Source organism: Cavia porcellus, unplaced genomic scaffold, assembly GCF_034190915.1.
Source record: "Cavia porcellus strain 051 isolate PalLab524CR breed Dunkin Hartley unplaced genomic scaffold, mCavPor4.1 scaffold_17, whole genome shotgun sequence".
Classification (NCBI taxonomy): domain Eukaryota; kingdom Metazoa; phylum Chordata; class Mammalia; order Rodentia; family Caviidae; genus Cavia; species Cavia porcellus.
The window spans coordinates 66,122,759-66,136,847 of record NW_026947500.1 but is presented as its reverse complement, the minus strand read 5'-3'; the positions used below and the strand labels follow the sequence as shown (position 1 = coordinate 66,136,847).

The 14,089-nt window shown below is 42.4% G+C and overlaps 1 protein-coding gene across 1 annotated transcript; it reads right to left on the bottom strand.

The window, feature by feature from the left end:
• Positions 1 to 867: 867 nt before the first annotated feature.
• Positions 868 to 13,402, bottom strand: LOC100728188 (zinc finger protein 14-like). The gene is made up of 4 exons (XM_013157034.2): positions 13,246 to 13,402; positions 7,277 to 7,403; positions 7,049 to 7,109; positions 868 to 5,989 (listed from the first exon to the last, which is right to left on the bottom strand). The coding sequence occupies exons 1-4, from the start codon at positions 13,252 to 13,254 to the stop codon at positions 3,865 to 3,867; spliced, it is 2,322 nt and encodes a 773-aa protein (XP_013012488.2). The 5' UTR covers positions 13,255 to 13,402; the 3' UTR covers positions 868 to 3,864.
• Between the last annotated feature and the right edge of the window lie 687 nt (positions 13,403 to 14,089).

The window sequence follows — 14,089 nt, the reverse complement described above, 5'->3', positions numbered from 1 at the left end:
CAAGAGAGAACATTGCCAAACAAAACAAAACTCCCCACAAAAAAACCATCAACCCAGCTGAATATAAAGTGCAAAATCAATCAGAGAAAGTAGTTAAATTACTTGTGTTGACAGCCCTGTGATAGGCCCATGTCAGTTCCTAGAATGTGTATTCTAGCCAAGTTTCCAGGTAGATGTGTGCCGAGTATAGGTTTGATCTTGGTCTCTGGATTTGGGGGATGGGATTTATTTTGTGTGGCTGGAGATCTTACCAGCAATTCAGGAACCAAACCAAAACCAAACCAAAAAGAGGGCTCAGCCCTACCCACAGCTCCTATTCTACATATATTTGTACCCAAGCATTACAGTTTCACCTCTTACCACCTACTGGCTTGCACTGTTACTATGGTTTTAAAATTTCTGAGTTCCACCTGTCCATCACGTGTGCCCTACTCTGTAGCTGGCATCCTTGCTGGTCCGTGGGGCCTACTAGATGGAGAAGTCCCTACCCTCAACTAAGGTCACTTCACCAGGACCTTTCTGGCTGGTCACTGGGTCCTGTTGATAAAGGGAGGAAGGAGCCACTAGTCTTTCTGACAGTCATTGTCACGGAGGCCCTTTCTTTCCTCAGGTTGCCAGTCTTACTGACAGAGGAGTGATTGACCTCCCCACCAATCACTGGGTCTTGCACACAGAGGGAGGAGCCAGTCACTGGGCCCTTTCCTGTGGGTCATGTGGAAGCCTTTTTCTGTAGTTTTACATGTGATGAAAAATATTGTGAAATACTGTGTGCAAACCATGTTAAAATTATTTGTAAAAAATCATGTTTCTTCATTACTCACCAGTCCTGAAACACTGTAATTTGTAGATCATCCCAAAAGTCAAGACTAGCAGGAAAAGTAATTTTATTAGTATGTCTGCAATACATAAAGCTTACATTTGTCTTACGGGCAGGTACATGAACATAAAATTCTTTTTATCACTCCTGTCCCGACTTGCCCATCCCATGTACTTATCCCTTTCCCATTTAAAAAAGATCTCTCCATTTCTTGTTTTATTACTAAATGTATTTAATAAGACTTGTGTGTTTCTCAAAGACAAGTTATGAGATACTTAAGCTGGTGTGTCCTAGTTCACTTAACATCACGATCTCAAGATGTATCTATTTTTCAAAAAAGGTCTGAAATTTATTTCTGTTCTTTGACATGGTAGTACTCCATTCTGTATAAAAATCACATTTTCTGTATCCATTCATCTGTTGGTTGACATTATATCACTTCAGTGGTTTTGCTAGGATGCTGCTATATACAAGATTATGCACTGAACAGTATCTTGAAATCTTTTGGGAGGTTCTCTAGAAGGAAAATAGGTGGGTCACATGCAGTTTCTTTAGTTTTTTGAGGAATCTCCTTAGTGGTTTCCACACTAGTTGTACCAATTTACATTCACACCAAAATTCAGATTTCCCTTTCACCTAGAAGTCTAACCAACAGTTGGTATTTGTTGATAAACTTTGGTGACAATGGTGATTCTTTCTGGTGTGAGACACTCAGTGTTGAGTTTGCATTTCCATGGTGCCCTGAGATGTTGGACACTTTTCATTGTAGGCCATTTGTCCTTTGAGAAGTGTCAGTTCATTTCAGTTGCTTATTTCTTGATTGTCTTTGCTTCAGGAGGGTCCAATTCTTAGTAATTAAACTGTAACTTAAGAACTTTTTGTTGGCAGTCCTAAAGAGTCTTCTGGTATCTCACTATTGGACCTATTTTCCTTTTAAAATTACATCAGTTATATCTGAATTTTACTCTTTTGCCTCGGATTAGCTTCTGGTTTACCAAATGTGTGACAGAAACAAATGCACCCTGTGGAAAAAAACGTATTGGCCAAAGTGGCAAATAAAATGGGTGTCCCAGAAGTGGATGAAAACAAGAGGTTTCTGATATAAAGCCTGTCACCAGATTGTCACTTGCCACTAACAGATTTGATCAGTCTATAAGCAACTTATGATCTCTGTGCAAATCAATTTGATATTAGTCTGTGTTTACACACAATCACTTGAGCCAGGACTTGGACCAGGTGTTAGATTCTCATAAGGAATGGACAATGTGTATCTCACACGTGCACAACTGAAGGTTTCCTCTTCTGTGCCACTCCAGTGATGCTGCTAGTCTGATTGGAAGTAGAAACTATGGGGAGCGGCTGCTCAGTGCAGATAAATCTTCCTCTTTTCTTGCAATAATCACTTCCTGTTGTTTGGACTAGTTCTTGAGAGGCCACAGACCAATACTGTACACAGCATAAGAGGTGGCAGACACTTTGTCTATGTCATGGGCCTCCAGGGCCACTGCTCTTGGATAACTGCACTGTATGTTTAGAAGCATAGTGACTAACAGGTTTTTCATATTGTGCTGAGTCAACCTCACATAATTCAGAGTTGTCAACCTGTGTACCACAATGTACTTGAGTAAGAAAACACTGACAGAACCAGATGACACATCACCTCCAACTACCTTTACTGATGCCATGCTACACCAGCTCTGAGTGTGAAGCAAGGAGGCTCTTATTTGTTTAACCCAAACTGAAGCCATGTGACACATAACAAAAGGCTGTAAACACAAAATGGGACACCAGTGCTAACTCACCTGTGCCTAAAGGTGTCTGTGAGCCACCTCAAGCATCGGGCTGTCTCCAGCAACTCTTTGTGGGGGGGATGTCAGCAGGAACTAGAAAGTGATTTTATCACAGCATGTCCTGATTGTTTAAACTGTGACAACATTCCTTTCACGTTTTTGGTAAACAGCACTGAACACAGCCCCTGCACTGAGATACAATCTCAGGACTTTACTTTTTTTTAAGACAAGTTATCAAGACATGATTTGAGCTTCTAATCTCCTACCTAAGCCTCTCATGCTTAGAATTACAGGCATGTGTCAAACATTTTTCACTTTTTTGTCACATTTTAACTGCCAAACAAAAGATAAGAATGTCTCCCAGGTAAAAACAATATATTTAAAACCTTTAAAATAATAGTGCATACAGATAATTCTATAAAGCATTATATGTGCAAAGACCTGAATTCAGCTTTATATGTTTACTGGCCTTCTACCCAGTTGCAATCTTCACATGTCCAAAATATTAAAATACAGTACATTCAAGAAGTTTTCACATCCCTACAGTTTTATCCAATGTGCAATCCTACATGATATTTTAAGGAGGCAAGCTAATTAATGGTATCTCCATATTGTTTTTAAAAAATTTGCAAAAGGCTATGGTGTACACACCTATATACACAGCCCTATGTGTGTTAGGCCAGTTTACCGACTTCAAACCCAGCCTGGGCAAATTAGCAACTCAGAAATGATCTCAGTAAGAGATAAAGGGCTTCAAATTTAGCTCAGTACGAAGATCCTGAGACAAAAACTAGTTAAAAAATTAAAAAGTAAAGAAGTCTCTCTTGATGAGTTATGATTTCAAAATAAGAAAATATCTGAAGATGTGAAGTTTGTATTAATATGCTCCTGTCCATTTTAAATCCTCAAAGGTTGTGATGTGATAGATGTTTCAACATACCAATTCACAGGGTTTCTTTCCATAATGGGATCTTTAACACAGTAGAAAACAGACACACCTAAATTCATTACACTGTTTACCACACAGGTCTTTTAACTTTTTTGTACTTTGTCCTTAAATGCTACTTCAATATCTAAAGGTCTTGCCCAAGTGTTCACAGGTAGAAAGATTCTCTCTACTGATTTTGGCCCATGCACTCAAGTCTAAATGGAACCAATGATTTTACTGTATTATGTATCTTCATAAACCTCCACCTCAGTGTTAATATGCTGCTGAAAACCACAGGAGTTAGTGAGGGTTTGTAACATGGCTTACACTCATACGGTTTCTCCAACGTGCATTCTCTGATGTCGTTGGAAGGATGTGGCATAAGCATAGGCCTCACCACACTGTTTGCATTCATAGGGTTTCTCTCCGGTGTGAGTTCTTTGATGGACTCGGAGAACACTGGAGTAAGCAAAGGTCTTACCACATTTACATTCATAGGGTTTCTGACCAGTGTGAATCCTTTCATGTGCTCGCAGGGTGCTAAAATCACCATACGCCTTACCACACTGTTTACATGTGTAAGATTTCTGTCCAGTGTGAGTTCTCCTTTCATGTGTTCGTAGGGCACTACAACAAATAAAGGTCTTACCACACTGTTTACATTCATAGGGTTTCTCTCCTGTGTGCGTTTTTTCATGGTCTCTACAGGACCTAGAAAAAGAAAAGGCCCTCCCACACTGCTTACATTTGTAGGGTTTCTGTCCAGTGTGAATTCTTTCATGACCTCGGAGGGTGCTGGATTGAGAGAAGGACTTACCACACTGTTTACACTCATAAGGTTTCTGTCCAGTATGAATTCTTTCATGTATTCGCAGGGTGTAAAAAGTACCAAATGCCTTCCCACATTCTTTACATTCATAAGGTTTCTGTCCAGTGTGAGTTCTTTCATGGGCACGCAGTGCACTACTGTAAGCAAAGGTCTTGCTGCACTGTTTACATTCGTAGGGTTTCTGTCCACTGTGAGTTCTTTCATGACCTCTCAGGGCACTGCAGTAAGCAAAGGTCTTACCACACTGTTTACATTCATACGGTTTCTCTCCAGTGTGAGTTCTTTCATGATACTGGAGGGCAGTGGACCAAGAGAAGGACTTACCACATTGCCTACATTCATGAGGTTTCTCTTCAGTGTGAGTTTTCTCATGCCGCTGGAGACTGCTGGAGTAAACATAAGCCTTCCCACACTGTTTACATTCATAAGGTTTGTCTCCGGTGTGCGTCCCTTCATGCCTTCTGAGACCACTGTAGGCAGAGTAGGCCTTACTACACTGCCTGCATTTGTACGGCTTTTCTCCAGTGTGAGATCTTTGGTGCACTCGAAAGGAAGTGTAGTAAGCAAAGGTGCTACCGCACTGCTTACATTCATAGGGTTTCTCTCCTGTGTGAGTTCTCTGGTGGACTCGGAACGTAGTACAGTAGGCAAAGGACCTACCACACTGCTTACATTCATAGAGTTTCTCCCCAGTGTGGGTCCTTTCATGTCCAGTGCAGCCATTTGAACTCTTGAACGTTTTCCCACAATCCTTGCATTTGTAAGGCCGATACCCAGTGTGCAGTTTTAGGTGGGATTGAAGATCTCGAAAACAAATGAAAGAAGTCTCACATTGCTGACATTTGTGAAGTTTCTCTCCAGCATGAGTTTTTTTATGTAACTGAAAGCTACTGGAATGTTTAAAGTCTTTGCCACATACCGTACATGTGTAAGGATTTTCTGTGTTGGGAGTCTTTGGGTTATGTCGTGAATATGTGGAAACACTGAAGGACTTACCATGTAGACTGTATTCATGTGGTTCTTCTCCACTGTGACTCCTTTCATGCTGCTTAAGTGCTGAGTAGTATAAATAAAATATCCCACAGGTTTTACAGTGGTACTGTATCCCTCCAGCATGCCGTTTCATGTGTATCTTCAGTGTTATGTGATGAAGAAAGGCTTTCCCACATGTTGTGCATTCATACTGTTTTGCTGTAGATTGAGGATTTACATGACCCTGCAAGCTTGTGGAAGTAAAGGATGCTTTTCTGTATTCTTTACATTCATGGGGTTTCTCCCTAGGACTTCTTTCATCCATCTGTAAGAAACTGAGAAATCTGAAGCATTTGTCACCCTGCTTTTCTTCAGTAGGATGCTGTTCGTGTTTCTGGAGCCACTGGTGACAGCTGAATGTGTCATCATGCAACTTATATGACTTCTCTTCATATTCCTGACTCTCAGGTAGTCTGTGCCTAGGAAGTGAGCTGGGTTGCCCATTAAGGAATCCTGGATGTATGAGTTTTCCACACAAGCTGCCTTTACAGGGTGTTATACAAGTAGGGCTTTCCTTGGTGAGAGTGGAATTTGAGATATTTTTTGCACACTGATGATCATTATGCTCATAAAGTTTTTCCAACATATGACTTCTGTAAAGAATGAATAGCACATTGTCAGTGATTTCAAATATTCAGTAGAAGAACTCTTTTTAAAGTATTTTCAGATCTACAGTTTTTCTTCGCTGCCAGAATTATTTAAAAGTGAATGGAAGATTCTAGAAAAGTACTTAACTATCATCAATATCACAACAATAGGATTAGCAGGCAGAGTGGCCCATGACTGTAACCTCAGCTACTGAAAGCTTGAGGGAAGAGGGTCTCAATTTTAAAGCCAGCCTGAGAAATTCAGATGGGAAGATCCCAACTCACAGTTAAAACAGAAATTAAGATAAAAAGGAATGGTAGTACACACACAGCCAGGAATTCACAACTTGCAGGGTTACCTACACTACAGAGAAAGTTCAAAACAGTCAGAATTATATAAACCCTTCTCAAAAGACAAAAGTGAGTGGGAGTGGGAGTAATACCACGGTGGAAGCCCCCATGGTTAATACCTAGTAATGAAAAGAGGCATACTTAATGTGGGATTGTTACAGCTTGTGTCTAGATGTCCCCTCAAAGCCTCATATGCACCTAGCTGGGGCTTTCTGGAGCTGGCTGGATCTACTATGGTGTGTCATACTGGGATTAGGGATGTGCGGTGTAGCATAGCTCTGTGTATGGGTAACAGGAAAGCCAATCCTGGATGGGATGAAAGGACAAGGCAGTCTTGCTTGTGCTGCTGCTGCTGGCTGCCTCCTGCCTGCACTGCCATGGGCTGCTTCTCCTGTGACGCCCCTTTGCTGTGCCACCCTGCCTTGGAGCCAGCGGACCACAGACTGAAATCTTCACAAACTGTGAGCCAAAAGAAACTTCTGCGCATTTAATTTGTGGGTGCTGGATACTTTGTCCCAGCAACAAAAAAGTAAGTAAGACAAGGATTTCTTACCAGCATCTGAAACATTGATGACCTGGATACATAAACATTTTCCATTAAAATTTCCCAACAAGTACATTAGACCTGGGCTTACAGGTTACTTGCTTGTTTTTAAAGCCATCATCTGTGAGTTTTCTTGATAGTCATGACCTACCATTATGAGTGCTGCTCACCTTGGATTAATTTCCTGGTTTTCATCCTTATTTTCTGTGCTCTGCTCTTTCCATGTGTTCCCTAAAAGTCACATCCACAAAAATCATAAGGTAGAAATTACACAAAGCTGTAATTCTAGATGCATAAACAACTTAACTCACTTTACACTTCTCTAACGTTACAGTTTTTCCCAACTGCATAAAAGAAATTTCCTAATTCACTAAATGAAGGAATGTGGTCCTCCTCACCCACGGCGGCCAGGTTCCTCATGCTCTCCCTCATCACATCGCGGTAGAGTCTCTTCTGGGATGGGTCCAGCAGAGCCCACTCTTCAAAGGTGAACTTCACAGCCACATCCTCAAAGTCCACGGTGTGCTGAAATATCCACAAATTGGCAAAAGAAGATGGTCAGTCCAGTAGCACTGGAGAAATACCCACAACCCCTGCGATGTTCAAGTACAGGGTCTCCAAACATTGACCGAATGATCTGATGACCAGAACATCAGCTCTCACTTTGTCTTGAAAGTTAGCAGTAAAGAATCACATTGAAATGACTTCTACATTCTAACCTCTGCATATCATACTGCCATTTAATGGCAGTGCCAAATCATCTCTGTGTGTGTGGGTGTCTGTGTGTGTGTGGTTTTTTGAGACCGGGTCCCACTACATACTTCAGGCTCGCCTTGATCTTACTACACAGCCCATACTGGCCTGAGTTCCCAGCAATCTTCCTGTTCAGCCTCTAATGGCTGGGATTACACGTATGCGCCACCCCACCAGGCTCCATTCACCTCTCAACATGAGAAAAATGATGTTCAAAAGCAACAAAACCAGTATAACCTAGTTCGTATGAGACATGCTCATTTGAACTTTGTTGTACACTGTATCAGTTCCTATTTCATGATACAGAGTGAAATGCAGATGTGGTTTTAATGGATCAATACAGCCTGGAAACCATTCCCAGCAAGTAGAAGAGTAGAGAAATAGAATATCTGAACTGGGTTGTTCGGAGATACTGCATGCTATTAGAAGTACTCAGATGTGGTACACATCAAAAGTTCCAGGTAACTGGGAAGCTGGGACAGCAGAACTGCAAGCTCGAGACCAGCAAGGGCAATAAAAACACAGGTCTGAAACGTGGTTCAGTAACAGAGTGCTTACCACCATGTGGGTAGCTCTGGGTTAACTCCCCAGAATCAAACAAAACCATACTGAAATAGACCCAGAATGGAATAAAAATAGTTACTTGCGACTTGTAATGCAGCTTGGTGATACACCTTCTTGCAAAGGGAAGACCTTTGCAAGGTCGATCTTTTGGATCTATATTGATGCACTGCTGATTTATGGTACTAGATATGGAATCTACACTGTCTTACAAGCTATCCAGTACTCTACCATGTAGAAACTGTTAGTTACTTTTCTTGTTGCTGAGACAAAATAACTAACACGCAAAGTTGAAGGAGGAAAAGTTTGTTTGGCTCAGTTTGTAGAGGTTTCAGTTCACAGCTGACTGGCTTCAAGGCAGGGTGGCACATGACAGGCAGGCAGAAAGACACCATGATAGAGAAAGAGTTCACGACAGGAAGAAGACAAAGTAGCGAGGTACCAGGGATCACATCAGCCCTTTTTCTGTTGTTTATATTTTATCTAATAAAACACACCCAGGGTGAGGTATTCTTACTCCTACCCAGAAATATGCCAAACCAAGGGGACTGATTTAGCACCCACACAACTTTTATCCTAGCATCATACAATCTACATCCAGCAACCTCCTGCAAGTCCTACCTACAATCACAAAAGACTTTGGGGGCACACAGAGATACAAGCTGTAACAGAAACACACCAGAGTTTTATTTTTAAGTTTTACTTTGACATAAGTCTTGTTATATCGAACTGATTGGCCCTGAACTAGTCTGAGTAGCTGGAATCATAGGCAATTGCTTTTATACCTAGGTTTCTGCAAATCACCACACTGTCATTTGGATTTCCTTAAGCAAAGAGTGAATATATTCTTGTCAGAATGTATTTCTTTGTACACACCTAGGGTGTTTTTATGGAAGCACAGAAATGACATGAGGGATCAAATCAATTTAACACACACAGGTCTATAAACACTAACCCATACCACACCCAGCAGGATAATCCTAAATTCTCACATCGAAGATCTGAGTTGCTTTTTGCAATGACATCATACCCAATATTTAAGGAAAACCACGCCTTTTTTTCCTCTTTGAGACAGTCTTGGTATGCAGTTTAGGTTGGTCTTTTACTCACTATGTAGCCCAGGCTGGCCTCCAGCTACCAGCAACTCCTGCTTTGCATCCCCTGTGCTTGGAAGACAGGTGTGCACCAAAACACCCGGTGGAAAAATAGACATTAAAAAGTGTAATCTGAAGGCAGGTGTGATGCCGCACTCCTATAATCTCATCATGCAAGAACCTAAGGCAGGGATCCCCAGAAGTTCCTGTCAACTTGAGGTACACAATAATTCAAGGCCAGTGTGAACTCCACAGCAAGACTTTGTCTCAAAGAAAAACAAACAAAAATGAACAACAACAACAACAAAAGCACAGGCTGAAGCTGGGAATACTGGTACATGCCTATAATCTCAGGACTTACTGTAGCTGAGGTAGCAAAAATCACAGATTCAAATTTAGCCTAAGCAACTTACCAAGACCCTGACGTAAAATATTTAAAACAAAACAAAATAGCTGGTGATATAGCCCAGAGGTAGGTGAAACCTAGCTTTTACTCTCAGTATTCACAAAATAACGTATCCAGTTTACAAAGAGAATATAAGTCCCAAAAACACATTTAGATATACAAGAGCTGTTAAAATCACCATGCCAAAGTTAAAATTAAAATGCTGAACTATATATAAGAAGTTAAAAATGTACATAAACAAATAGATAATTTCAATCACAGATTTAAAAAAAATCAAAGAATCAAAAGTGAATATAGGAAATAAGACACATTGCAATAGAAATGAAGAACTGCATTTAAGGGGGGCATACAATCAATGCAAATCAATGAAAAATAAATCACTGATCTCAATAAAATGTAAATGGAAACTTCAAAAACTTTCACGCAAGAAAGAACAGAAAACAGAATATCCAAGATATGGAGGAAAATGAAAACAGACCTCACAATTCCTGGAATGCAGGAATAGTGCTGTCTCCTAGCAAATTTATCCTACTAAACACATATACTGCAAACAAAATAAAAGGTATGTAGGCCAGTAATCACAACTTCTATCTTAGAAAGTAAAAAGTAGAAACACATTAAATGCAGAATGAACTACAATATGCCTTGAGATGAAATTGGAGGGCTCACTTTTGATAAGCAATATAATTAAAAGCTAATAATATAGAAAGATCAGTCAAGTAGAAGATGTTTACTGGAGATACATTAAGGGCAAAAAAGAGTCAGATGGCCATGCTAAAATCATGTTGTTCCACATATGTGGGACACGTCTGTAAGGCTAAAGACTGAGTAGGGGTCACTAAGAGATGAAGTCTTAAAGAAAAAAGTGGGAGGACACAAATTAAAGGTCTGCTTGTGTCTCTAAGTTGTACTCCTAATAAACTGAGGCCCTGGAGTCCATTCTCAGCACCAAAGAGGGGGCAGGGAATTATGAAGGTTAAGGAGGTGTGTCACTCTTCTTTTGGATATAGTCTAAGTCAGGGTTAGAGTAAGACAGGACTTCACGGAAATTCTCCTGCTTCAAGTGACACTATATGCATGAACCACCATGTCTGATGCAGGAAGAGTCAACTTGATTTGACTTTGGGACCCACTCAAGGGTTGGTGGAGTATACTTGCAGGCGTGTCACTGAAAGGGGACACTGGGGAATGTCTATTCTCCACTCCTTCCTGTCACACGGTCTTCCCCAGCTCTGCCTTGCAGCTCACATGAACTAAGCAGCCTTGTTATGCCACAGCTTTCTACTGTGACGATTCTTCTTTGGAGCCAACCAGCGGCTGAATCTCTGAAAATCAGGAGCAAACTTAAACCTGTTTCCCTTAAGGATGTGGGTATGGAATACTGTGTCACAGTAACAAGAAAACAAACCAAAATAGGGGGCTGTGGAGCAAGGGCAACTGAGTTTACAATCTATACTACCAGCTCCTGCTCAGTATGTTTTTTTTTTCTCCCCTTATCCTGGGAATAGAACCCAGGGCATTCACACCCAAAATCCTTGACCTTTTGATTTGGAGTCAGCATCTTATTAAGTTCCTAAGTTCAGATGGCCAAACTCAAATTTGCAATCCTCCTCCCTCAGCCTCCTCCAGTGCTAGGATTATAGGTGTGCACCACACTAGGCTCCAAGCTCCGGCTTATGTGATGCAAAAACCCAGGTAAGAGGAGATATTATCTAAAACAGGTATTTAGGACTGGACTCAGCAGAAGCCCTGGAGTGGAACAGTTAATGTGGGCAATGAACCTGCTGACCTTAGATTTTCATCTTTGTATTCTTTGAATACGTTTTCTGCTACTGTTTTTTTTTTTTTTTCATTACTAGAATTTTTTTGCTTTGTACCAGGAATCAAATTCAGGGCCTTGCACTTGCCAGGCAGGCACTTATGCTGCTGAGCTATCTTTCATCATCTCTTAAAAAAGTCTTCCTTTTTTATTTTTCTGGTCTGGGGATTGAACTCACGACCTTGCCCTTGCCAGGAAGGCACTTTGCTATTGAGCTATATCTCAGGCCCAAAATTCTCCCTTTGTGCAAACTGTTCTAAGACAGAATCTTTAAAATGGTAAGGTTTTTTTTTTTTTTGGCTTTTTCTTTTTTATCGGTACCAGGGATCGAACTCGCGACCGCACACTTGCAAGGCAGGTGCTTATGCCGCTGAGTTAAATCCCCAGGCCCGGGGATTTAGCTCAGCGGCATAAGTGCCTGTCCTGCCTGCTTCGATCCCTGGTACCAATAAAAAAATGAAAAAGACAAAAAAAAAAAAAAAAAAGAAAATAAATCCCCAGCCCCTAAAATGGTAAGTTTTAAAGGTAGTTTTACAAACCATAAAATAAAATTTTCACATTTCTACTAACTAAAGCCACCAATGGTTTCACTAATTTTCCTTCTTTACTCACAACGTCAGCTATTACTAGAACAGATGCCACTCATTCAGGTTTGAAATCAACCCCTTAAAGTACCAAAAATTTGAGGGAGTGTGCATTTCCTTTTCATAGCTTTCATTTTATTTAAAATGGAAGCTCATGGCTGGGGGTGTAGTTTAGTTTACAGCACTCGCCTAGCACAAGAGAGCGCCAGAGAACCAAGGCAAACATCATTTAAAAGAACTGCCCAAAATACGCAACAGAGATTGTAAAGGGGAAGAAATTGTCGAAAAGGAAAGACACTAGGTTGGAGTAAAGGCAGGAAGGGAAACAGAAACGACAAACACCAGACAGTTATACTACTAGTGTCTCTTAGTTCATTGAAACGAAAAGCATGCGCTAATGTCATCTGGAGGCTTTAATGAACATATCTCGCACTCCAATTACTTTGAAGATAACAATATGCAATGCATTAACTACTGTCAGCGTCCTATTATTTTGTTTTGAAACTTTATTTTTTCCCATAAAACATTTTTTAAAACAAATTAAAGAACTGAAACGTGGACGTAAGAATACACTATGCAGACGCCCTGACTCACACTTTCTCTCTCCTATAAAGGAATGAAATTTCGGTTGGATTCGGAATTTTTACGGTCTCTAGCACTGCATCTGTCATTCGCATTTCGCATCACCTCTTCCCCCAAACAACTGGAAACTGCACAGGATCAAACAGGAATAAAAGTGCCAAGTACCAAAGGGAGTTAAGCACCGGGGCTGTTTAATATCAGGATCTGACGGGAAACTCCCGACGTCCTCCGGGATCAGACGCGGCCTGCCAGCTCCACGCAGCAGTGGAGCCACGCGAGGCCGCAGAGGGATCCGCCCTGGGGAGCACAGGCCCGTGCAGCGCCGGGACCGCGCTCATCCCCAGGCCGCAGAGCCCGCTCCGCCCGCGCCTTCCCGGGAGCCCGCGCTCCTGACCCCTGCGTCCCGACCCAAGGTCCCGCCGCCCGCGCAGTCCTGGGTCCCGGCCGCCGCGCAGGGACCTATAGGGCTCGGCCGCGGCCGGAGGAGTCCGGGCCGACTGCGACCCCCACCGCGCAGCGCGGACACCGCGTCCGTCGCGTGGCAGAGCGCTGCCAGCCCCACACTCACTGCTGCCATGTCCCCGCCGCCGGCGTCTCCCAAGCCTGCCTGAGAAGCCCTCAGCACCCGGGAGGACGGCGCGACAAAAGACGCAGCCCAGGGACCACCGGAGACCCAAGCTCCCGCGGTATCAGAAGATTCCCGTCACACCCACAGCGCATGCGCAGTGAGCCCGCCCACTTCCAGCGACGATGCTGATTGGATAGTTCAGTAGCTCAGCCCCTTTTCCTCTGAGTGACAGCAGGGCGGGCAGTCACGTGATCGGCTAGAAATGGCGTCCGCTCAGCTTTCCGTTGGCCTGAACTGCTGAAGTTAACGCTGTTCTCCCCTTTCCCCCGCACCCCAGTGCAGCGAGTGCATGCGAGAGCTCATGTACATTTGTGCGAGTGCGTGAGAGAGTGGTCAGAGGACCAATACGGAGCCTCAGGCTTAGGAACCAAGTACTCTAGTGCAGAGCTCCAGCCTCAGCTCCTGGGGACACGGTCAGTTGTCCTTGTCTGTAGGGTTGAGTACCTCCCTAGTGTCAAACTAATTTCCGGAACTGTGTTAACTTCGCAAGACTGGAAAGACCTATTGAGAAGCTGTCCCTTCCTGGGCGAGATGCGGATGTAGCTGCGTAGTAAAGATCTAGCATAGAATGCTTGACGACCTGGATTTAATGCTGTCATTTCAGTAAAGCGCAAATCTTTCTGTTCTGAACTGCGCTTGCACCCAGATTTTTTGTCTGTGATTTGGACTAGTTAGTGTGTTTAATAAAAGTGAAACAATACAGTACTTGCAATTTTTGTCTGGCTTGTTTCACTTATCACAATATCCTCACGTACTGCAAATGTCATGGGCGAAGTGTTTTGTT